A 27,020-nucleotide genomic window follows, 5' to 3' on the forward strand; every position below is an offset into this window, starting at 1 on the left:
ATTGTCCTTCAGCTGTCACTTCCCCTTTTCTGTGAAAGGATAGGCACAGCTCTTCCTGGAACCAGTACTGGCAACCTCTCAAAGTCTTGATTGTACTTTTTGGCTGCAACCTGAAATTTCCATGTGCTTCCCTGAATTTTGGGAGGTTGAACGTCTTGAAATACTTTTTTTTTTTTCTTTGTTTATTGGATGATTTCCAGTATTCTCTGTGGGTAGAAGTGCCATAAACACAGGTTTTCTTAGTTTTCTGTTTCCTGTTCTCTTCCCTACTCCCAGAAACATAGATGTGTTTTAATCTTAGATAGCCATTGAAAGAAAGTGAAGCAATTTAGTGAGCCAGGTTTGAAATCCCAGATTACCCTCCTCTGAGAAGAGAGCTCTGAGAAGCCAGGCTCCTTGTAGCTTGTTTTACCTCCCAGCAGCATTCCTTAACAGTCCACAATCAGCAGGAAGGAGAAGTACCTTCACACCCAGTACCCAGCAGCTTTGTGCTTAGGATACTGGAACTAGGGATTCATCCTTCGGGCAGAGGACTGTACATTTACCCTGGCCTTTACCAGAAAATGTGGAATTTAAGCCACTACATCTCTTCAAGAGGCAGAGTGGACACAAAGGTACTTGCCTGGGGGCCCTGATCTCAGTGCCTGTTTAGACATACCCCCTTCCTTATCAGCTGGCTCTAGGTGTCTCCTTACCTACTGTACATTTAATCGTGTACAGATGTGTATATTCACTCTTTATAATGAGTGTATCTTACTGTAGGCTTTTTGACTTACCCTCTGGAGGACATGAACAACACCCATTTCTGCTAACCCTTCAGGATATATCTGCCACATTCCTTGACCTCTCAAAAAGCATCATATTTTCTACCTGGAAAAGTTGCCACACTTTTGAGAAAACCATGTTTTTCTGGGAAGTTTGGTGACCTGGTGGGACCCTCTGTGGAGCAATTCCCCGTAGCTGCTGTATTCAGTGCAGCAGGGGAGAGTGCAGAGGGGAATCGTGGACCTTGGAAACACTGGATTTGCTCTGTGCATTGCTGTAGATCTGGTGATTGCAGGAAGTCCGACAGACTCGCTGTGCATGCACTTTACGTTAGCTTTGTGTTTGTACAGTAAAGATGTGTCCTAGAAACACTGAGGTTATTCTGTCTCTGCTACTGAGCACACAAACACCTATTTCCCTCCTGGAAATGCCAGACAAAAGCACAGTGGCCTTGACATAAGAGATGCAGCTGTGTTTCTCATTCAGGACAATTTTTTGCCCCTTCTCCACCCCCACCCCCCTTACAATTTTTCTTGTAAGTATTTCTTAGGTAAAGAAGCTTCCTGACCATCCCTGATACACATATTCAAAGCTGTGAGGTACTTGGTACAATATAAGTGGAATCCAGTAGGAATCAATTTGACTTCATTAAAACCACTGTTCAGAATTGCTCCTCTTCACTTTGGGTAACAGTAACAGCAAAAATTATGAAGTGTTTCCATAGTGCAATGAATTTGTTTTGTCCTACTTCCCTTTTTCCAGTTCTAGATAATACATACAGCCCGTTGGTTAACTTGTTCAACACTTTTAATATGTAAAGGGCTCTATAAATGCCTAAAACTGGTACTGTACAATGGTAGCTGAAACTACTTTAAAGATTGCTTAGAGTTAGTGATTATATTCTAGAAGGGCCGGTGCATATCCCAGGAATGGACTCCTGGTCTAACAACATGCAGTGTTGCGTTAGGTACAATTTCTGGCCCAAAGAAATAACAGCCCAAGTAAGGGCACAGTAACAGAATATATAAGCAGCGTTCACAAATGTTATGACGACTTAAAGTGTGTTTACTTCTTAGTTCTTTAGGAGGGATTTGAACAGGCAGGGATTAGTCAACGGGAAAGGCAGAAGCAGCAACAAGCTGGGGAAGGGGAGGCTCAAGATAGGAGAAAATGGAAGAAGTAGATTGACTGTGAGAAGCTACAGGGTTGAGGCTCTGGCAGGCATACCAAAAGGGGAGGTGGCGTAGAGTCATGGCAAGATCTATCCAGACCAGGGCAACAGCAGAAAATAGCTAAATAGTCCATAGATGTCATTAGCATGCAATGGAAGTGCACTGCTGAACTAGCTGTGGCTGCATTGATAGGTCCTAGCAGCTGGCTGGACTGGAAATCCTTTCTCCCCTCAAACCTTGAATGGTTTCAAGATCCTCCACAGAAGCAAAGGGTTCACTCCTCCTGCAGTTATGGATCTGGGGACTCCATCCTTATTTCCTTCTCCTATCCCGGTACTGTGTAGGAACTTGAGTTTCTGTGACGCAATCAAATGCTCCCACTGTATTTCAAAGTAGCTTGCTGTCTAGTGCATGGTATGTTGGAAGAGTTACATGCTCAGTAGTTTCAGAAAACGAGGTATTTTTTCATTTTTTTTAAAGAACCACAACTATAGATTTAGTAACAAAATTCCAGGATTATTAGGTGGTTACTTAAATGTACTTACAGTACTTTAATCTTTGAAATGTGCAGGTCGTATCTTTGATCGCTCTGTTTGGTTTGCCAAGGTTTCTGCAATGCAAATAGGGAAACTGTCAGGCAAGAATATTTTTACAGTTTATTTTTCTTTCTCCTCTGAAAGTCAAATGGTCTTTCCCATATATAGCTACTATGGTGGTTGAGGATTAATTCTGAGGGCTTTTGAGACTCTACCTCTGAAACGTGCCATGTTTTCAGAGGGATACCTTGTGCCGGTTGCCCTCTCAGGGCTATTCTTGTCCTTTGGTGTGGTAGCCTTTATTAAGGAGGAAGGATAAGTTCAGCCCTTGTGTTTAAATCATCAACAATTTCCACTTCTGAGATTCTGAGAAAGCAAAAGGTGGGAGAGGAAAGTGAAAGGACAAACTAAATAACCCCATATGCGCTGGTCACCTCCCACCTTTCTTTTCTCTGCAACTCAGTGCAACCTACAGCATAGTTTGATATTGGCTAGTCCAGCACCAATTAATCTTCATAAAGATCTGCTCCTTTTCTGAGAGCTCTGACAATATAGAAAAAGGAGGGCAAGCTGTCTCCTTAGCCAAGAATCTTCCTGGAGAGACAAGGACTAGAAGTCTGTATGCCCTCTGGGATCAAGATTCAAAGTCATTCTCCAGTCCTGATAGAGTTGGGCAGAACTCTTAAAAACTTTATTAACTATCTTCTTTTTTTTGTTTTTTCCCCCCTGAGTGTCTCCAATCCTACCTGACCATTACGTGTGTCTTGCACGGATTTGCTCTGTCTTTGCACTTATGATTGAAATATATTTGATATTTACTTTGGTAAAAAAAGTCACAAAGCCAAGACCGTAGAAAGGAGCTTTCATATGAAAGGAAGAGATGGGTGGATTGTCAGGTTTGCTAGCTAAACAGTGTTGGCAACCCTCATTTTGGGTGTTTGTCCTTTGAATACTTGGTAAGCTGAAGAGCATTACGACTCTGAAAGAATGAATCCTCCAGCCTGAAAAGTCTAGTCATATGTTCAGAAAGGTATTGGTCTCTGTTCTCAACAGCAGGGGAAAATAACCATGATCTTGACAGCATCTGAGTTTCTTGGACGCCAGGGACATGTTCCTGTCCTCATCTTTCACCCACTGGCGGCTGCCTCATGTAGCCATGGCAAACTGTAATAGAGATTTGCACAGGGTCATAGACTTTTCACATATTCCCCTTCTTTTTGCTGCTTAAATAGCATGCCCGTGTCTAGTGGTATGTCGTCCTTTCACAGTTCCTAGCTTTATCAATCTGTTAAATTTTCTAAATTATAGTCTTTACCAGAGTTCACAAGATTGACAATGGTTCCATTATTTGAGGGTATGTAACAGTTTTTGTAATTTTCTGTTGCTTGCAGGATTGCAGAAATGCTTCCTACCATACATAAAATATATATAAAAAGTTTAATTCCTTATCTTTAATACAGGCTAGTGAATATGTTTGCACGATTTCCTTACTTGCAATTATTAGGACTGAAAATAGTTTCATAAATAGTTTATATTCTGTTTTGTTTTCATGCACCTGCATTGGGAGGAGAAATAAGAGTGCCAGGAATATTGTGTGAGCAGTAATTCTTGTCAGATGAGAAGTGGGAATGAATTGAGGAAAACATCTGAGAGAGTCTAGTTTTGGTGAAACTTCTTGTTCAGTTAGAAGAGAATAAAAATTATTCTGATAAAGAAGAGATTTGCCTGCCCTTGAGTTTCTTTAACACTCACAGCATATATTCCTGTATCACAGATTTTGGTGGGGTTTTAATTCATCCAAGAATGTTCCATCTTTGAATTTTGATCTTACTCTTTTCATGCTGTAACAGTTCTTCTCCCTGTTTTTCACAGACTGTTTTTGAGAGGAACTGTCAATCTGATGACTGTGCTGCTGATTTGAAACTTCAGGGTAAATTATTGCTGTCTAGGTGAGTAGGTGAACTTGTTTTTTGGTTTTCTTTCTTTCTTACACACTAGTATGCCATTCATTTTATGTAAGATGGCATTGAAAAATCAAAATACAAACACAGACATTTTATATGATGGATGTATGACGACAGCGATACCATTAGTGCAGAAAGGTTTTGAGAGGTACACAGAATCTGAAATCTCCTGTGGTGGTGGGCCCTGTGCACATACAGGGCAAGACACCTTCACCTTCCCAATCACAACAGAGGAAACTGGAGGAAAAAAAATAGCGTAGCAGAGAGGGGCAAGGAAAGTAAATATGCATGCCCAAATCAAGTACCAATGTCAACCATGTAATTTTTCAGAGATCATAAAATAGTCTTTATGATGTGGTAGGAGTAAAACTGCCTGCAGAAAAGCAGTTTTGTTCAGAAAAAAAGTCACATGGAAGGTTAAAAAAAAACCCTCACAGCATGGCAAATTATCTTCTTCAAATTATCTTTCTCTGTTTCTGAACTTGTAGTTTTGCTAACTCTTCTGAAATACTACTCTCCTTTGTCAGATTATTTTTGTTAGTAACTTGGGGAGGGATGTCTAATTTCACTTTCTTCCGGGATAATAAACCTCATCAAATAGATCAGAGGTGGTTTATGTTCTGTCCCTTGTGACTGGTGATCCTAGAAAAATGACTATTGTTTTGCCAGGATGTAGTTATTCAATTTTGGGATTAATCAGGCTAAAGGTGACCTTTACACATCACTTCTATTTCCTTTTTTTCAGCATTTTTAGAGATGGAAGTGCTGATGCGAGTTATTTAATTGTATGCCAGGGGGGTTGCTGTTTGATGGAGATGCTTTCTGTGGAAGTGCTTTGCTTTCAGGTCAGGAAAGAGAGGGGAATAGACTCCCCTGCTTTAGGAGGAAGGGGGGGTGGGGCGGGGAAGAGGTAATAATCAGGAGATACTCATTTTATATAAGTCTACAGCATGCTGTAACTGTACTTGGAGACAAAACTGAACCAGAGTCAAGTCTGAGAAGTTACTGACTTCTCCAGACACGACTGAAGTCCACAGGAATGTTTTGGGGGATTGGTTGGGAGCAGGGTTAGGTCTCAGGTTGCAGAGTCCGAGCTTTGACTGTGATTAGGCTGGATTTTTGACCTTTCGCTCGATCTTCATGGTGAGCAAAATCTGTTGAGAGCTGGAGACGTGTCTGTGTGGACTAAGGAAGCCAGTGAGGGATTTTGACTTGCAGTTGAGGAATAATCAGTAAAAAGCAGAGAATGAGTCCTAAAAACTTGTTCGCGTATAGTAATCACAGCAGAAAGAACTGTATTTGCAATTGGAGCATTAGACTGTTTGTTTTTATGGCTGTTATTTATGTTATCTTGGCAATTTAAAAGCCACAACTGTCAAAAAAGCTTAGGATATTCAAATACAGTTTCTATGTTTATAGAGCAAAATGTTGAACAAATGCCCTCAAATCTCCTTTATCCAGTGACACTGAACTCCTGTTTGAAGTAAACAGGATGTCGTCAAATACATCAAGTCTTCACAGAATGGGTTTTCTTTAGCTAAAGGGCGCTGTAAGATTCAGTTAAGAAACATAACACAATGGGTATCTCTAAAGAGAACAGATATTTTTTATTATTATTATTGTGTGTAAAACTACAAAAACATGCTATGGATTCTGATTTTAGAGAAGTGCCTCTCTTGAAGAATATGGTAATTTTTCCAGCCCCATGTGTTTTATGCTAAAGAATCCTATCAGCATTTTCCCACATTATTCCTATTTATGCTAAGTCTGTGTACGAAGCTTTTTTGGTAGAAAGAGCAAAAAAGGTGACTCATTTATTACTATCTGCACTAAACGATTGACTTCAATGTTAGCAAGGTTATGGCAATGTCTTTGTCTAAATAATCACGTCTGACTACATTTGGTGGACTTACTGTTTGAAAGAATGCAATTAATGAGACACAGATACATTGGATTGAAATAAACAGCATGTTTATGGGAAGGCAGCAGTAAGTGCCATCTCTCAGACCGGCTGCAGTTGTTTGAAGATGTCACTGGACATGTGGTTAGGGTGATCCAGTTAAGATCATCTACCTGAGCTTGCAGAAGGCTTTTATTAAGATTTCTCATCAAAGGTTCACAAAGAACGTTGCCCAGGTCTGAGAGGAATGGTGCCTGAGCATTGCTACCTAATTAAAAAGTAGTCAACAGAGAGGAGTAAATAGTTTGTTTTCCTGGTGGAAAAAATTCTACAAGTGCTTCTGCTGGGGCCAGTGGTATTCAGCATATTCATAAATGATCAGGGAAATAATATGCTAAAAATTAATTGCAAGGTGATGAAGTTTGCTAATCGTGCTAAACTATTCAGAGAAATGAAAAGAACAACCAAGGAGGTATGTTTTCATGAAGCGTGTGATTAATCTGTGGATTGTAATGCTGGGGATGTCGTAAATGCTAATTGTTTACATGGTAAAGAAACAGCAAATATGAATGCTGGAAGCTGCAGAAATATATCAGCAAAATAACACTCTGTGCTTGCCTTGTTCTTCCATAGGCCTCTTGCTTTTAGACATGGTTAGATACAGGGCACTCTGATAGATGAACCAACTTGGTCTGGCTGTTCTTACACACTTTTCATGAATTTGTAACATGGTAGAGCCAAAAGCTGTGCAGAGCGCTATATATTGTAAGGTATAGTTTTGTCCATCACTATATACAATATGCTTTCAAATGTGTGCTGGTTAGAGCGTATGTGTGCGTAAGAAGTTAGCTCAGATTACATTATCATCAAGAGAATTTCTTGCTGAGGTCACTCTTATGAGTTCAGGAACTGCACAAGCTACTTGGATTTAGAGTTCACCTGGGATGCGTTTGGATGACTAGAATTACCCAGTTAAAAGATTACACCCAGCTTTGAAGATGCCAAACACACATACCAAATGGCTGATAGGAAAACCAGCCTGTGCTGGCAAGAGCTAACCAGGTCTGCTCCGATTTTGCTTTTCCTGCGATCCTCCTCCTCTTCTAAAAAGTTACTCATGGTTCCTCAAATTGGGAGCACTGCACTTTGGTAAATAACAAATAGCCCAGGATGTTAACACTCGGTCTAGGTAATGACCTAATATGTATCCAAAGAGCTCAAACCAAGCAAATCTGTATGTGTAAGTTAGAAACTTCAGTGCTGTTCTGACCAGATGGGATTGGGTTTGCCTCGTTATTTCCTGTTATTGAGGTGCTGCTGCATGTGGAAACTGCTGCTGGGCAAGCTGAAACCCTCCACTGTGAAGCTCGAGAAGAGGTGAAAGTGGGCCATGATAAAAACCCTTAAAGCCTCTAACTCTGCGTGGAAGCTTTTGCAAAGACTTGGGAGGGTGAGGGTGGGATGTGGTAGTGATTCCTGTATTCTGCTTTTTTGAATACTTCTGTTATAGTGAAAGGTGTCATTGGAGACTTATGCTGAAGATCATGCCTTACTGGAGTGAAGAAGTGTTAGAACATTATTCTGGGGAAAAAAAAGGTTTGTTTTCAGTTAACAGACGAATCTCTTTAAGGCTTGTCCACCTTCATTAGCATCAGCTTGCATGTAAACCCATCCCAACTTCCTGAAGGGATTCTGGAATGAAGGAGCCGAACTCTTCCTGCTTGTGAGAGACTGCAAGAGGGGCTACAGTCATGGACTGTGGTTTGGCAGGTTCAGACCAGGGATTTGGAAAAACCTTCTTGTGTAGGCAGTTTGTGCTGCACGAGAATGAAGTATGCAGGAAGGATGTGCTCTGCCATCCTGGGTTTCTGGACTTGGCTAGATAAGGTCCCTGCTGACCTCATCTGTTGGAGGAGGTTGAGGATGGATTGTATGACCTCTAGAAATCCCTTCCAACCAACTTTTCTGCAGTTTTCTGACTCATCTCAAGGTAAATCCTCCTGTAACCTGAGCAAAATTGCCTCAACGACCACTAGCTGTACGCCAACATGGAAACACCAGTCTAGGATGGTTGTGAGTGTGCTCCATCACTCTGGCTGGAAACCTGCCTGTGGAACTCCTCGCCTCTCCCTGATGCCACCTCTGCCAGCAAGAACATGGAACATCACAAGAGACGACAGTAATATTGAAGGCTGGACCTGACAAAGCAAACTGTGGGGATTTAACTTTCTATGGCAGACAGACATTACGAGATAGTATGTGGAAACAGCTGCAGTGGTGTGTGCTAGTATTACTATAAACGGTCTTTTTAGTGGTTGGCCTGGACTTACTCATAGAAGTGTGAGTGTTGCTAGGCTGAAACTACAGATGGCAACTTAAGAGTAAGGAAGAAGGAGCCACAGAGTGTGCTGGGGACTTGGCAAAGGCAGTGTTGGGAGAAACTGAAGGAGCAGAAGAGAGGTGTTTCATCTTTCCAGTCGTGACTGTCTTCAAATCCATTTTTCTTAAAGAATAAACATGAGATTTCGGCAGCACGGAGCAGAGAGACTACTCATCGCATCCCTTTCAAAGAGTCCCCGGTGTTAAATCTTGCAGCTGTCATAAGAGATAGCAAAATCTGGCCCTATCTGTGCAGTAACGCCCTGTGTTGGGACTGAGGGCACGGGGATTTCTAAAGGAAGAGACTTAAATGTATCTTAGTGTAAAGAAGGTATTTATGTATTGCAAATGGCTAACTTTAATGACACAACCTGAAACCATAAGAGAAATAGGAATAGAATATTTTGCAATAAACTTTATAGCTATAGCTTTGGGTCAGCAATAGGAAACCTCCTTTCCAGCAATCCAGTACTGAAAAGCAAAATGCAATTTTTTGTTTCTGTTAGCTATTATTTTCAAATAGTGTTTAATATTAAAAATATATTTATTACGTAGTATGCTTGACTTCAATGCCTCACTCTGTTTTCTCAGCACAGCAAATGTCTTTTCCATCAGGTTTCTGTAGCAAATAGCACATTTTTATTGAACCTCTCCATAGCTACTTATTTAGAAGCTGAACTGCATCTGTTTCCTCAAGATGTGCTGGGGGAGACTCTGAAGTAGGTGTTCTGTAGAAGATTAGACCTCCCTAGCCTTTAAAATCTGTTAATCCATTCTTCTGGTACTTTATATGGGCGAAAAGCACTCTGGTCTTTTAAGAAGAACCTGAAATGCTGAGGGAGCAGGGCTGACAGGAACACACATCTTGTCTGACATACCAGGGTAGTTTCAGGTCCTGAGCTGACGCCTATCCATCTGATTGGCACTCTGTGAAGGAATCAGTAGTTATCAAGCTCTCTTTAGGCTGTAATGGTAACAAAGTGAAAACCGTGGAGAAGACATTTGAGTAACAGTGAGAGTGTTTGAGAAAAACAGAGTTTCCTCCAGCTATAATAAACAAACCAGCTAAAAAGACCAGAGCAGAATGGGTGGTGGCTTCCCTGCGAGATGCAGCTAGGAAGGAAATCCTGTATGGCTGTGTAAATATACTGACAGCCCATGTGTTGCAATGAATAGAGCAGCGTTACCAAAAACAAACAGTACAAGAAGATGATGATGCAGCATGTCATGTAGCTGCTGCGTTCCCTTACAACCTGTGTAAATCAGGTTGTAAGCTCAGGACTATGAGCCCCCTTGGATAGAAAATGCTGTAATAAATACTGCTATAATAAATACTATAGCAACAAAAAATGCTGCAATAAATATTGCTATTCCTGAGAAGGTTCCAGGAGGAAGTCTGTCTTCCATACATTTATGTGACATGAGGTTACCCTTCATCCATCATTAGAAACAGAATTACTCACCCATTGGAGTGCTTCTGAGTGTATGTTTGGCTGTTTGGAATAAGCAGCTTGCTTTTATGTGTTGGTTTAGGCCATCCTTAAGAGCCACCATTCGTTAGACTCAAATTTATGTTCTTCCCCTACAGACTGGCTGGAGTTCCCATATATACTGCTGTAAATTGTTTATTTTGGAAACGTGAAATTGGAAGCAAAAGTCACAGAAAGCCAAAGGGGTGACAGGTGCACTCTGTAGAAATTTTCAAGGTTTTTCGAATTGCGGAGTTTTCTGAGTTGGAGTCAATGCTTTCAAAAGTTCTCTTGTGAAATGGGATTTTTGGGAAATGCCCTTTTCCAGGTGAAAGGTCAAGTTTGTGACTTGAGCTGTTTCTGCTTCTGTTGATCCCTCTGGAATTTGCGAGAGAAGGGACATAGTCCAAGTCTGTCAAAAATTTCCTTGAGTTTGAAGTGTTTCCATTTTAATGTAATGGTAATTTATGAAAAAAAAAAGTATTTTCCAGTATCTCCTGGTCAGCTCCACAGAAGGTGCTTTGTTTGTTTTTTCCCAAATAAATTCCTTCTGTGACTTACTAAAGGATTAACATGTTTTCTGCCAACACTCCTTTTGTTTCTATGATCTCTTTTGTCTTAGGCATGGCTCTTTATTTGATAGGCAGGTAAATGATTTGATGTTTTGGGATGTAATCTCGAAGTACCTAAGCCAGGCCTCACTGAAAAGACAAGTGAGAGTGTGCACCACCATCCTGTACCCCCCCGTCCCCAGCCCTTGAGCTTACAACTCTGAAGTTTGTAAGAGTCTGTAAGCATATTATTTGTACTAGTGAAGAATGAATAATTTCACATAGGTGACTAGCTATGCAACTGCAAAACTGGTTGTTTTGTAAATGCTGTGTGTAAGTGAAGGATGAATATGCTGATGGACCTATTAAAATCAGTGGAAGGACTCCCTCTGGTTCCCTGGGTGCATCATCAGACATTGGGCACCTGGATTGGAAAAAATGAACCTCAGCAGTTTCATATTGACTTGTCAAATTATCACAGAACCCGAGCTGAAGGAATCCAGAAATTGTAGATAAAAACATGTGTTATGACAACTTTGTCAAACTTGCTTTTCACCAGCATAAAATGTTAACGGCACAGAACATAGGTTAGTGCGGTAACAGTGCAGAAAGTCAGTGTCTTCTGAAGGAAGGAGAAACAACATCAAATTTTGATCAGAAAGTTGAAAAATCTTCAAGTGTGTCTCATAAATATAGTAGTATTTTATAAAAAAAGTTAATAAAGGTTTTCACCGATCAGAGGCTTTTGCAAATCTATTGAGGGAAGCTGCAAGCCTGTGGTTTAATGTGGGAAGCAAAGCTGTTTCATAAATTTGAGCAGGCTCACACCCCAGCACTTATCTTTCTTTGATCACACAACGGGGATTTGTTTCCAGAGAGGCCTCACGTTTCATGGCATGCCTGTTGTGGTTTTATGCCCCTGAAGTGCATCTTAACAAAACAGTTGTGATGGGGAAAAACAATATCCTTTCATTTGGAGCTTAATTACATGCTCTGATAATATCGGGTTTTCCCTTCCTCTTCATTCATAGCAGATGAAGAATTTGTTTTCACTTATTTTATCTTTCATTGAACAAACACTTCTTTCAAAAATATTTTTGACATTCTGTTTACCCTAGACAGGCTACCCTGAATAGCCGAGCTTCTCAGATGGAGCTAATTTTCTGCTTTACAAAAAACAACCAAAGAAAAATGAGCAAATGCTATGGTTTAACATTTCTAGTGCTAGGAAAGTGGTCTTGAGCTTTCCGTCAAGACCTCATGTGTATAAATCTGTGTGTACCAACATGGATATTCCCAACCCCCACACCACAGATACGGGGCCATGACTGATCCCACTGCAGTCATGTGCTGCCCACTGGTTACTTGGTCATATCCCAGTGCTGTCCTAACTGGCACTCTTTTAAACTACCAAAAGAGTTATTTCCAGGGAGAAAAGAATGACAAAGCATTAGGAAAATCCATATGAGTAAGTTGCTTTCTGCTTTCTCAAGAAGTCAGACCAAGTTTCACGTTGTGATTTAAGTGATTTCATGAATTATAGTGTAGTTTAATGTTATTTAAAAGCAATTTGCTGCATTGTAAAGGGTGCTATGAAAAAAATGCGTATACAGTTTCATGTATATTACTACATTTGTAATTCTGTTTGAAATTTAGTCTTTTTGGTGAATCCAGGAAGCAGAATTCTGATTTCTAATTTATATTTATTTTTATTGATTTGTTACCTACAGACAGTTGTTAGTGTATTGAATGCTGTCTTTGTGAGGCACATGGAAAACTTTGTTGTAGCTCATCCAGGATCAGATTTGCAGTCTTCTGGAAGGGCTGCCTAGCAGGGCCCGCAGTTATTCAGATGTTGTACAAGTTGCAGTGGGAGCATCATCTCAGGAACGAGTGAATGTTTTCCCTTGTTGAGGGTGAATGGGGATGAGGGAATGGTTTCTTGGTTTCCATCTGGTTAGTTGTGCTCAGAGCTTCATAAATCTCTCCTAAAATAAATAAGTCCAGTTTGATAGCAGTGGGCAGTCCTGCTCCTTTTGAACATACGGTGATTGAACCCATATGGATGGTAATAGAGCCATCAAGTGATGAGTGGTAACAAACCCCAGTCGTCCACATCTCATACAAGAATACAGATTCCCCATCTCTATTTTCTAAGAACAGGCCACTGATGATCAGGGCTACTATACAAGCCAGTCTTGTCACTTCATAAGTACTGGGTTTGTTTTGTAAGAATCACTTGACTGTATCTACTGGAGTAGGATTTTGCTGTTTGTTTTTTAAACTAGACCCTGAAGAGATGTTCTTTCATATAACTTTAATTAATTGCTGGAGTAATGTATAACCTGGCCCTCATTGTGAACATCTCATCATCAGTATTTTATGGACCTAAGATAGTTCAAGTCGCTATATTGTATCTTCCTCTAGCAACTGAAATATAAAGCTAACAAAAGCTTAACCTCAGGCAGCACTGTCATACATTAGCTGCCTCCAGAGGTGGAAGTTCTTGATGCTGTACAGACCACAATGAGAAGCAGATGCACCGTTGTTTTGTACTTGCAGAATACATCTTGGCTGATGTATACATGCATGTCAATGTATGTATACATAGATACACACATACTCTTCCGTGATGCAGTTACAAAATCTGGTAAAGCTGAGGTTCTTCACAGGTCACCAGGTAAATCGTCTTGCTGGTTTTGCATGAGCTATAAAGGAGATGTGCTGATACGGGTATATGTTGCTTATCATGTTTGACATGTAGACATAACTTTCTCTTGATGTGTAACACCTGCTACTGCAAAACAGATTTCCTGAAGTAACAAACCTGTACTGTTTCTAACGTTTCATCTTTGATTAACTGCCTTTTATTGACCTCTGAAAGTGATTGCTGTGTAGGGCACTAGTCTTTTTCTCCCTCATCGACACTCAGCTGAGTATGCTTTTAAAATTACATATTGCACCTCAGCATCCCAGGAATAGGACAAGCAATTGAAGCTATCTAATAGTAGGAGATCTATTTCTGAAGGCATAATTTCTATGGTAAATGCGTGGTTTGCATGGTGACTTTGTTAATGATCTAATTCCTAGAAGGTGCTACTGTTTCGTTCTCAAATTTCAGGGCCAGATCTATTGTCAACAGTCACCTATTTTAACAGAGCTCGTCCAAGTATTTTAACAAAAAGGGAAAACGTAGAGGGTTTTTTTCTTTCATGTCAGGCTGATGAGTGCAACTTTCAGCTACGTGCCTGGTACCATTTATCTTTTGAATTTCTTTCTGCCACTCGTAACTTGGTTTTGTTTGTGTGCCAACCTTAGGATGCTGTTTTACACGCACGTGCAGGGATAGCTTTGTCCCGGGGCACATACCATTGATTTCAAGGATGCTGCTTGTGATTATACAAAAGGTGTTGGTTTGTATGTGTGTCTGCAAGGGTGAGAGATTAGACTAGAGCTTCGGTAGATGTTGTGCCTCATCTTGCTTTCATGTGACAGTTTCATAAACCAGGGTAGCTCCATTCAAACCAAAAGCTGCTCCCTGGAGTAAACACTGTGTGGAAACTGAGGCGACTCTTTCCCCGTTGCTTCTTCAGTTCTGTTTATAAAAGTTGTGAACATCTGGGTATAATTGAAATTACTGATAGTAATAAAAGGCACCAGACTTCTGTAGGGTGATAAGGGGTATTTTTATGTGGATGTTGTGCCCTGCTCTGTCCTTTTTGCTTAAAAGTTTGAAAACGTAAGTGGCTGGGAGTTATATCTGTTATGTAGTTATGGGGGATTTATGTGGAGAAACTACATTTGGGGAAAAGACAATTTCCAGAGAAGCTTTGAATTATATGGTAACTAGTTGTAACTAGAAATCACTCTGTTTCAATACCATAATAAAGAGCAAAAAGAATTTCCTAGAGTTTTACACCCACCCCACCCCCCCCCATTGTTTACTTCTCAGATGCATTCATTTTTATAATTTAAGTGTAGGAAAGATGGAAAAGGTAACACTGTACCATATTCTTGAATTGCAATATATATGGGAACCAAAGCGCTAGAGGTGGCAGCTCTGCTCCAGAAGGGTGTCAGCATGAGCAGTTCCACCCCCTTGGCCCTGGGCTCACCGCAGTAAGCTCTTTTTTCATAGGGGACTTCTGGCCCCTTCCTGTGGGGAAACATTGGTACGTTGTTACTCAGTTTTTACAGGGAGCAATATTGGTATGAGATTACTCCCAGGCTTTGCCCTGCTGACACAGAGGCTTGGTTGACTACTCAAACTCTCTATTATGTTTTTCCCATCACCTCGTGTTATCTGCTGCTCAGAGCACACTGGAAAGTTTCCACTTGAGAAACAGAAATAGAAAAGATCACTAATGAAATGATCTGATGGGCTCAGAGCTAGTTTATCATAGCTGGCTTAGTGCACCTCAGATAGGTTCCAGTCATCCACTGCATGAGGTCTCTTAATGCCTCTGCTAGCGTAGGATTCTGTGTGAGAGGGAGAAGGCAGCAGCTCAGCTAATGCAGAATAAGCCACGATACCTTGAGTGTTTGGCTGAGTCCTTAGTCTAGATTGGCTGTGAACTTTGTGGAGAGAATTGACCTCGAACACACATGTGATGGCAAGACAGTGTAACCAAGCAGGGTAAAATCCAATAGCTTTGTTCCCTGGGGGGTTGTTTAAAATTTTTACTTGGGTTGGATTTCTTTATGGAGCTGCTACTTCTCAGTTTTGCTCGGAGACATCAAATGAATTCCCAGAAGATCAGCTGCAGGTTTCAGCTTTTCATTGGCCCTTGAGGTTTAAGTATTTGCAAAACTCCTCCCAAAGTTCAATGAACCATGGAGCCTGTAATAAAAACCCATCAGGAGAAAGGTTTTCAGGATTGATGTAAAGAGTCTGTGGAGACAAGATTAATATTCAAGTGTCATAGTAACTGCGAAGACCAACTGCGATGCTGGTTGGGGAAAGTAGAAATCTGTTTGGATCTGTCACAGGACCAGTGTTGTTGACTCACACCTTTTACTGATTTAAAAGCAAAAGGTGGGACTCTAATTTCATCTGATGGGGATGGCGGACAGATTGGACTTTAGTTGTTTGAAGCATTTTTACCCACTTGCAGTCTAACTGACCCCAGCTGTAACTTCCACTCTCCATCGAGCAGTGGTGATTTATCCATGTAGGTGCTGATTTGCTGTAAGGAAAGAAAGGCTCCTAATTCAAAAGGGAAAGTCGGTGACCCAGACTAACAGGGTAAGTGCAACCCTGTCACATTCCTTGCCCTATGTATGATGTGCGCAGGCTGAGAGGAAGTGCTAAATGCTTTTTCAATTTTTTAAAAAATTCTCTCTAGCGCAGGAAATAGAGAAATATGTCCCTGCGTACCTTTTGGAATGCAGATTATGTCTCCCCTGACCCACGTTAATAAAAACACCAGCATCTTGGGGGGGTGGGGAAATGAAAACTGCAGATCTTTTCAGTTTGCCTTTCCCAGCTGGTCTTTCTTCCCTCACTGACCATAGTGCAATGATGTGGTGCAAGCATTAACAAAGAATGGTAAAGCATGCAAAAAAATTGATACTTGTTTTATCCTGGAATTTAGTTTCCTATTCTTAATCACTTAAGAGAAAAACATTAAATATTTCTGTTTACATTTGATGTGTAGTACCACAGCCAGTGAATTCAAAACCGTGGCAGATATTTGGAGCCTGATTTTCACAACTGCTTGTTACCTGCAAGTCTGGGGCATGTGAATGAAAGCTGCAGGTATTTAGTACTGAATGTCAAACTTCTTTTCCTTTCCGTGCAAACATTGATAGCTTGACACCCTTCGTGTACCTGTACGTGTGTGTGTGTGTGCAAATGTGGTTGCCTATATATAATACATGTCTGCAGTCTACCCAGAACTTCTACTCAGTTCATTGTTTGTGTGTATTACCTGATGTAATGAGATGGTGGTGTTCTGTCCAATTAAGTGATTATATCTTGATATTTTTTCCTCTTCTTTCTTTTTCCTTTTTTGAGTCTTTTTAGCTTCTCTTCCTTGATGTGAGCAAGGTTACAAGGGTCATGGTGAGGACGTTGGCGGCTTTATAGTTCTCATCCAACAAAACATAAACTGAAAGCCATTGCTTGATTATGTTTCTTAAACTGTTTGACATACCTTGTCGAGATGAAGGGGTGCCTTTGGTTTGTTTTCTTGTTTCTGGAGGGTGACAACAGTTCTTTAGTGGATATATTTTGACTTGGCAGCTGGGCTGCTCGATATGCAGCAGGCGCTGGAGGAGGATGGCACCGGCTTGGCTGCAGAGCTGCTCCAGCACCACAACAGGCTGTCCGCGCCCCGTGACGTTACTCTCTCAAGCACCAAACAGGGCCTGGGAGCTCCCCTGTGAAGGGGGAGATTCCTAATCCTCTTCTCACTGCAAGTGAACCTGATTCATTCCAGATGTACACAGATTTAATGACTCAGAAAGCCGCTCTCTTAAAATGGGACTTACAGCACAATGTCATATAGCCTTTCAGAGGAAGAACTGAACTCCTCTGCCAGCCTAAAATCAGTGAGGTTTTTCAACGTTTTTTAGTGTGTGAATTTTGTGTAGCAGCAGCCACAGTGTGCTGTTAGAAAGTGGTTGTTTTCTCTGCTGAGGAAAATGTTGTTATAAATATCATTTTGGTATGATGAACTTTTAAGAGAGTGATAGCTTTAGAAAGGAATAACACAACCCAATGGTGTTGATTTTGACATTTTTTGTTGGTTTAGGTTCGAATAGGATTTCATTTTGAGTATTTTTTATTATTCACTAGTAAGACAAGCATTCTTGATTGTCTTTATGTTAAATCTACCAGTTCAGAGAGGAGTCTGTAGCGTGCATTGCATTTAGTATCAACCCTGCATGATAAATATCTTGTAATGTTCCTTTGCTTACTGAAGTGATACTTCCAGATTTTCCTAATGGCTTTGATAGATGCTGATTAAATTTTGGAGTGATCGCAAGAAGTGAGATTATAAAGTTGATGAGAAATAATCCACAGTAATAAATGGTTGTCCTATTTCTTTGCTTCCAAATATGTGCTTTTGATTATTAGAAAATCCCAGCAGATTGTTTAGCATCTTCATAATTTGTCTGCTTTTCAACAGTAAATGTTGAGGTCGGGGCCAAAAGGTTAAATGCTTCCAAGTACTCTCCTATAGTTGTGCCATTAATTTGGTATATGAGGAGCAACATCTCAAATGATTGGGACCTCTCAAACTAGTTTTGCAGTCGATCCTGCTCTGCGTACACTTTTGCAAATGTTTATTTGCACTGATAGTTGACTATGAGAATAAACTATAATGTTTAGAAAGCAAAGTGGCCAATTATTAGTAGGATTAGTTGGTGTCTGCAGTTGATTGTAAGCATGAGAAAGCAGGCACATTTCCTGGAGACTGATATCTGCCTCCTAAGAAGCTGTCATTGAATGTAAGCCATAACTTTGTGCTTAATAAATGAAGATCATCATAAATGAAGTAAGTACAGGAAACAAATATGCTATAAATATTGTCTCTGTTACGTGGAAAAGTTACGCTCACGATCCACAGCCATCAGCTATAAAGCCTGAGTCTAGACCACCTTCCTCTGAAGTCTGCACTCACCAGTGCCCCTGGCTGATTTGGTACACACCTTCAGAAACCCACATCTAGAGACTTCTTGGCAAACATGGGGAGATGAAGTCCAGCAAGCTCTGCCTTTGGAGGTCTGGTATGGTGGTGGTTGGCAGAAGACACTGCAGGGTTTATAAGCACCATGTTCTGAGGAACCCCGCTTTTATGCAGGTGCTCTGACTGCAATGCCAAGAGCAAGGCTGGCAGAGGAGGGCTCATGGCAATGGAGGGACAGCTCACATCCTGCACCCCAGCCGTTTTCAGAGAGTTGCGGGTATGCAGAGGAGCAGCATGTGCCAACGTGTACGTCCCTGGCACAGCTTCATGGAAATTGGTGACTTGGTCAGTTAAGGATTTCTCTGTGCCACTGTGTGCATGTGTGTTGTGCGACAGCATCTGGCAGGGTGGGTGGTGCAAGGGTACTTTTTTTCAGAGGTGGTTCCTTTTTTCTTTTGGTGTGGCTGTCCCCTAGGGAAAATGAGAATATCTCCCTGCTGTGAGGCTGGAGGTCTCTGTCCTTTTCTGACCAGCTACTTCGTGTTTTCTCTGTGACACTGTTTCTCCAGGATGTATGAATGGTCTTAGATTCCAGTTATGATAACTGTAGCCAACCTGATATTTTGCCTATTTTTACTTATGATTACATTTGCACCTTGCATATTTCATATTATCTTTTACTGTACTTTTAGCTCCTAGACCTGAGGATCTGTGCGCTGATACTGTATTTTCTTGTGATTTATCCTTAGCCTTTATTCCTACTTGTTATCTCATCTTCTGGACAGACTACTATGATTAAATATCAAATAATAAATGTGTGTGTATTAATATGTATATTTGCCCCTATGTGTGCATGCCTGTCTGTGTTCATAATCTGTGATGCCATATTACAATAGTGTGTTGATTCATGATATATAGCTGTTATTTTAATAAAGCTATTCCCTCGGTATTCCACTTACAGAAGATGACTTCATCATGTTAGGTCCAGCATAAACACCTGAAGAAAGATTAGTCACATTCAGTGGATATTTATTGTAATATCCATATGCTTTTCTACTTAAACCAGTTCCTGGATTTTATTTGACCCTCTTTTCCATTTTTTCTATCTATAGCATAACTCTAAGAAGATTTTTCAGAAAGTTACTAGAATGTTAGAAAAAGTTTGAATTGCTGAGAGACAAACTGAAATAGCTTGTGTATTTGAATGTGAGCATAATATCTTGCACTTGTTGCACTTCCCCTTTCCAGATACTTTACAGTCTTCAACTATTTTATTCTCACTAAAATTGTATTAACAATAAGTCACATGAAGTAGTTCTACATGAGGATCATGGGGTTTCCTCACAGTCACAAAAGGCAGTGGCAGAACCAGGATTCGGGAGTTTCTCATTCCCTGTACCCACACCATGCATTGGTCATACAGCACATTCCTGAACTGCTGACTGCTGAGCTTTTAAGCATTTGAGTTGTGACACTTCCGTAGCAGGAAGAAGGAAGGACCAGAGTGTGAAAGTTGTTCGGAGTTAAACCAGTGTAACTGTTTCTGCCTACAGTGTTGATGACAGAACTGCCTACCTGGCCCTGGGAGCGGTGAGGAACATCTCACTTAACATTTCCATCTCTAACATTGGGGATGATGCCTACGACACCAATGTTTTCTTCAATTTTTCTGGGGAGCTGTTCTTCATCAAAATGTGGCAAAAGGTAAGAAAGGCCAATCTCTCTGTGAGCAAGTCTCTTAACTTTAAACCAATGTAATTGCAAGATGTAGGGACAGAGGGTGGTTTGGTCCACACTGTTGAGACCTTTGGAAGTTATTTCTGTTTATGCTGGACTTGAATTTCTTCCAGGCTCTTTACTGAGTTCTTTTCTTTCTGCGTAAATTGCACTCTTAGTGTTACTGTAGAAGACACAGCACTGTTACTTGGGGCGCACTAACGAAAAAGACTGAAAAGAAAGGTAGAGGGAGACTGGTTTGGAAACCAGTAGGGTACCAAATGGTGCTGAAATATGAAGGATGCCTCTAGTTTGAGTGGTGCCACACTGCACTCAGCAGTCCTGCTCATCTCCTGACCTGGGCTCCTAGTTTTTCTCCTCGTTGAAACAAAGATACAAGGCTGTTCTTTGCTCACGCCCTGGTGCAAGGTTGGGTTGTGGCCAGGGCACGTCACTAGATCAAAGAGCTCAAAAGTGCTTTTAATTTCACCCGTAAGGAGTCAAGCGAATATTTTAAGTTTTAATCTCTTTACATTTAGGTTGAAATACTCGGATGTTTTGGTTAGTATGAGTTCATTTAGAGATAAAGCTGTTGAAATGCAAACACTGAACTGAGCTTTTTGCAAACTGATGGCTGTGAAAGCTGTCTTGAGTGTGAGTAATGTGAAAATGATTGTGCAAAATGGGAGCATTGTAACAACATTCTCTCTGTTTATTCCTGCCTTTCACAGTTGTTTCTGTCTGCTGGAGCTTTGCTTTGCAAGCCGTAAGAGCAGTGTTAAAAACAGTAGTACAACTGTTGTGAAGTATGGGATTAACTCGGTCCATTGAACCAGTGACGTTTTGCCATTGTTTGTCATGGTTTATGACAAGATTTTCGTTATTATAAACCTCTCAAATTAACTCATTACATAATAAAACAAAATACGGTAATTCCTTATACATGTTAATTCTTTTAGTGTTCAATTTTGACTATTATGTTTAATACAGTTGCAAGCCTCAGAAAGTTGTCTTTGTATTTATAAGCTTTCTTTTCGGACAGTGTGTGCTGCAAGTGTGCAGTTTATCGAGAGGGGAAAAAAACAGGGGATAAAACAGAAATGCCTTACACCAATATGCAACTTAGCCTTAATGGCAGTTTTATGTGAAGATTTTCAGGGTCTGGCCCAGATCCCGCTGAAGTCAATGGGAGGTTTTCCAATCCTCTGCACTGGAAAAGAAACAAAGCTTGATGCATGTTCTTTTAAAAGGTTGGTGGTGGTGGTGGCTTTTTTTTTTTCTTCTGTGCTTACATGCTGGATATTTTACACACATGGACTAACACCAGTTGCCTTCATTCTTCTTGGCCAATGCTGTGAGGGAACAAGCTGAAGATGATGTACTGTTTTCCTTGGTATTTTACCTTGAGCCCGGGTCTATAGCAGACTTGAAACATCTGTGCTCAATGTTGCCTAGAAGAAGTAGTTTCTGGAAGCAGATGACATTGTTGTGCTGTTATCTCACTACTTAGTGGGTCTTCTGCTAATAGAAGCTAGCATTTCTTAAAACCCCAACACCACAGCATACATCAAGGAAGCATGTAGGCTTCCTTCTTCTTCGGGTCTTACAAACAGGATCAGGGTATAGTCTGCTATTATTCCTTCTGCTCCACTGTTCTTGTGATTGATTTTATAGGGTTTCGGTTATTTTAGTAACAGTTTTGAAAAACCAAGTCACAGGGTTGTGTTGGGCTGTCTTACTTCCTCTCAGTCAGCTTCTGCTTTAGGACAAACTAATATATTGTTGGCCTCACCATTTGTCCAGTTGGGAAACTGGATTATGACCTCATAGCCTCAATTACAGTCTTACATTTTCCCTAAGATCTTTGAACAATGATTTTTTTTTTAAAAAAACCATTACAGCCTCCATGTTTCATAACCTACTCCCATCCCTTGACATCTATGTATAATATGTACTGTGCATGTACTTTAAATAGGTTTTGTTCCTGGTTGAGCATTGCCCAGGCAAATATCCAGAATGTAAAGCCAGAATAAAAATGACAACTGCTAAGATTTCCCTTAGTGGAGCAATTTTGGAATCAGAAGAGCTTCTTGTTGTGGGAAACTTTCAGCAGCAATTGCCTTTTAATGAATAATGTTGAAGTGGAAGAGAGTGGTCTCTTCCATGTGGTTGCCTGATCCTTTTTCTGCAAGGAGACTCAGAATGATGATCTTGTGGTTGGGTTTCGTAACCTGCCTCTGGAGTCCTTTCAAGATGCTGTGAGTTCCCTGTGTGTTTTCCCTGTATCCCCACTGGGAACGTTTCTAGCACATTCAGTGCAGTTTGTTCCTTTCTATGGACTGGTTACAAGGAGACCTGACAGTGCAGAAGTTTAATGCTGGTTTTTTCCAATGGATTTATCGAGACAAAAATGCCACATCTTGCGTTTGAAAAGAAATGGGGTGGCCTAGCTCAGGGATGATGACAGTAGCATTCCCTGAAGGCTCTGAGTGGAGCTAGCTCCTCTTTCCTTCCTGGAGACTGAGATTTCGTGAGATGTGGTGGATAGATACACTACTTAGACAACAATCAGCCATTGGAATAATCTCCCCAGGGAAGTGGTGGATTCCCCAACACTGGACACTTTTAAGATTCGTCTGGACAGGGTGCTGGGCCATCTTATCTAGACCGTGCTTTTTTCAAGGAAGATTGGACCAAATGATCCTTGAGGTACCTTCCCACTTGGTGTTCTGTGATTCTGTGATATGTGGCAAGGCTTTGCCGCATCTCTGCGAGGTGAAAAAGCATTCATTCACTGACTGGTACTTAGGAGACTCCGCCTATTCCACTGTCTAATTTTCCTGTTGTGCTGCAGCCAGTCCTCCCCGTCTCCATGGACAACGCCCAGCATTTTCTTTCCGTAGCTCCTAACATACAGTCAGTCCTTCTCTTGAGAGGCAGAGTATGTGGCAGGGGCTGACTTCTCATTCCTGCCGTGCTCTCTGTAGCACTTTAACTCTCTCACCACTACTGCCCTTTGAAGGGGCTGTCTTCACCGAGGTGTCACTGTCCTTCTTCACTCAGCACATCCCTTCACCTTTTTTAAATACAGGGGGGCTTTTCTGGGGAAGTGAGCATGTAACTGTAAAATACCAAATTTGTTAACTGGTGGAGTTCCCGAAGACTTAGGATATAGCCATGGGTTTCATCTCCAGTAACTTAGTGTGCCTGTGCTTTTCTTTACATTTACATTTACTGCCCTACAGTTATTGCACCTCTTACTGGGCATGACAACACTTTTGTTATGAGCCTTATTTTTCAACTCCTAAATTTGGTGGAGTTAAACTGAGATGAGATTTTTAGATGCCAATTGCAACTCACATTGCATATTTAAAAAAGAAACATTCAGCTAAAATGACAAAGTCCTTTCAGGGCTGGACTGAGGCTTGGGTATGTTTTTGACTGGTGAAGATTGGACACTGATACAACTCCTGTGCAAAGTTTCCAGCTCTCACTCTGTGAGAGCGGATTGTTTTACAGATGCATGGCATTACTGTACTGCACTGAATTTCAAAATGTGTACACTAAGAAAAATGTTGCTTTTGAAATACAGAATGATTTAATCATTTTCCCTTTAAAAAGGAAAAAAGAGAGAGGGAGAAAGACACTTCACCTGTCCGCTTTGATTTTTTTTTTTTAATATGTTGACAAAGAAATCTTGGTCCCTTCCTCTGTGTAGAGTAGATTTATTTATTTATTTTTTTAATCTTAAAGTTTATTGTCCCATAATCTTAATTCAGTTTCAGGAAAGCATCCTATTTCAGAGTCTGAAAAACCCACTTAACACAGGTGATACCACTTTCCTATACAAGAATGCAGAGTGCTGCTGTGTGCTGAGTCTGGAAAAAGAATAAAAAGCCATTGCTACTAATTTCGACACCATTTCACATCTATTGGAATTGCCTCCTGGCTTGTGATGTTTTGTGGAAAATGCTTGTCAGCAATAGGCACTTTGCTAACTGTTTGTTAGGGGCTGTTCAGCGCAGAGGGGTATTTTCAGTACGGTTGCAGAAAAAGCACTGCCACCTTACTGGCAGTGGCAGTTAATGTGGTGTAGGGCAGACCCATACCTTTATTAAATCAGCTCAGCTATGGCATGGGATTTTATACAATAGTATAAAAATAGCATATATAACATAATAATAGTAAAAACAACAGCAGTAACCCAATATGTATAGCATTAATCTCTCGCTGCTCTGCAAGGGCTGTCAGGAATCTATCAGCTAACCCCATTTCAGGGCTGGTTACGGAGAGAGTAGGTCAGGAAATCCCATTGCTGACTGTCATTTCCAGCCATGGATTGTTCCTAAATTTCAGACAGGCTCCCAGCATCCAAAGCCAGCTGTGTGTAACATTCCTGCAGCTTTTGCAAGCAACAGCTGAGTGGAGTTAGTGGGGCCAGGCCAGGGCAGGGTGAATAGTGAGGTTATGATTTCTTCAGATGTAGTAATATCCTGTGATTCTGTCGTGAGCATGTACCTGAAACCGGTGTTGAGTATGAATATTGCCGACAACCAGAGTCATGCTGCTCACGGGCTCTGGGGTTTTTCTTCTGATGAGTATTGCGATATGTCTCTTTCCAGGTTAGCAGGGAGTTCATGCAATTTGGATATGAACTCTTTCTTCCTTGCTCCTAGAGTGCTTGCCGACATCTCTTGACTAGGATTGCCCAGAAGAGCCGCAGACGCAGGCAGAGTTTAATTTTTTCCAAACTGGAAATTCTCTTACACTGGTTTCCCATGCTGCTCATACTTTCTAAGAGTCTTAAGGCTGACAGGGACAGGATACTGATAGGGCACAAAAGCAGAAGACACGTGCCCTCTTTTGCATCCAGCTGTGCCACTGGAAGACAATTTAGGTCCTGGGTATTCATTATGTCTCTGTTTCCAGCATTTACTGCCCCTTTGGATCCACTGGCAGACAGGCTAATGTGATCAGTCTCAATTCACATCCAGCTGGTTAGCAGAAACCTTTTAAATTAGTGGTTTGATTTAATGCAGCTGATTTTGCATGGAGTGAGTTGGACTTGCTTATGTAAACCACTCTGCCAGAAGGTCAGAGGGGAGTGATGCCAAGCAGTGTGGAAGCTGTGACCCCTTGCACTGATACAAGTGCATCTGCAAGATTGCCCAAGCCATATATCACTTGCATGAGGAGATTTGAACCCTTTTGCCGGGAGAGCTTTTATAGCCAGGGCTTGGGTATATCAGTAGCATGGAGGTAACCACGCCACATGCTGCCTCGCTATTTTTGGAAATCTAATGCTTAACTTTTGCTTCAGAGTGCACCAAAATGTTTTGCATGCCTGGAGCAAAATTGTCCAATTTCTTAATTGGGAAGAAGAAATACGTGCAGTTCAAGCTATCTGACTTCATTGTTTATTTTAATTTTCTTTTTCTGTGAATGCTCAATGAAAACCTCAACTTTTATGCTTCCCTAGGGATAAGTAAAGAGCAGCACCTTTTTCAGGCCAGGGGCTGTTAGAGCCATCTAATATCCCCCTGCTCTTAGCAGGTGGGAATTGAAGGCTGGACTTCTGATCCAAACTTTCCACTTGGGATTCATGTATCACTCCCACGTTCAGGCAATAGGCATTGGAGACTGGGTTTAGCTGTGTAATTATTGCTGATCAGAGTCTTGTAAATTTTTCTCCTATACTCTGATTTATCATGTATATCTGAAAGAAATCTTTGTTATTTTTCCCAACAAATTAACTTAATGAATAGAATGAAAAATCCCTAAAGTCTTTTGGCAAAATCCTGACTGGAATAAATGATTCAGAAGCCATGGTTTTGCAGGACTATAGGTCTTGTTCTGCTTAGTGTTGGAGGAGCCTTTGTGAGTTTGTGAAATCACATTTTCAGGAGCAGCTTAACACTTAGAAATCTCATTGAATGTTGATAGCATATAAGATTCCAAAAGCCTAAATGACTCTGGCCTTGCAAAACCAAATGCAGCTAACTCCAACTAGCTTTAAAAATCCAAGTTTTTGCAATCTTACGCTACTTGCAGGGAAACAATGAGATGCAGGGGGGAATCACCCCAAGCATTTCCACAGAAAGCAACAGAAACTTCAGATTCAAAAAGACAGGACTTTTGATGATATGCCTGTTTCTTTTGAGTGAAGTTAGGCAGACTAAAAATTTATTTTGTGGTACAAAAAGGTGGTATCAATTTTTGTGTGGATTTGGGAAGGGGCAAGTTGGTTGGTTGTTTTTAAACAGGTTGCGATTAGTAAGCTATTACTAAACACCTCTGTTTTTAAGTACATGATGGTCCTGGAATAACACATGTGACCAGATACATTGAGAAGTTGTATCCTGATCAGGTGGGGCTGTGCTCTGGGTTACGTGATGTGGAAAGTGTTTGTCCTGGAAGTAGCTCGTCATGACTCTGTTTGACTGTTTACGTATATATGCATAGTGGTTTTGAGGAGTAGCCTGGGATGCTTTTTGTGGCTCAGATTATTAAGGGAGGTTTTGTTTGACTGCCTAGCTCTGCTCTTCCCTTGGGTCTGAGAGGGGAATGGTTTTCTAAAGGAAGAACAGCTGTGTGGATGAATACAGTCATGTGAGATCTACTTTTTGTAGAGGCTAGAAGGCAGCCGGTGCTATAGCAAAGCCTGCGTACAGCAAATCAGTTCATCGGTGCTGGCCATGGGAAAGGGCTTTGGAAAAGGGGTTTGGCTGCCTTGGTTGCTGAGATCCAGCCACCCCAATCTAGACCATTATCTTGATAAACTGCATTGCTAGGAGGAAGGGGAAAACCCTTCACAGCGGGTAGAGCCCAGTATACAGCGAGCTCAACACACTTGGTCTTGGATGTCCTTATTTAAGGGCTATGCTGTCCCTACAGAAAGATCACCAGTGACTTTCCTGTGTGCCAGTGTCTCTCT

The 27,020-nt window shown here is 41.1% G+C and overlaps 1 protein-coding gene across 2 annotated transcripts in view; it reads left to right on the plus strand.

The window, feature by feature from the left end:
• ITGA9 (integrin subunit alpha 9) overlaps positions 1-27,020 on the plus strand; it is a 228,970-nt gene that overhangs the window by 124,573 nt on the left and 77,377 nt on the right. For both annotated transcript variants that reach the window (XM_074843942.1, XM_074843951.1), the window contains exons 17-18: positions 4,346-4,422; positions 19,924-20,074. In XM_074843942.1, coding sequence (XP_074700043.1) covers positions 4,346-4,422; positions 19,924-20,074 — 228 coding nt within the window. The remainder of the gene's footprint in view (positions 1-4,345; positions 4,423-19,923; positions 20,075-27,020) is intronic.

The sequence above is a fragment of the Strix aluco genome, chromosome 1 (assembly GCF_031877795.1).
Source record: "Strix aluco isolate bStrAlu1 chromosome 1, bStrAlu1.hap1, whole genome shotgun sequence".
NCBI lineage: Eukaryota > Metazoa > Chordata > Aves > Strigiformes > Strigidae > Strix > Strix aluco.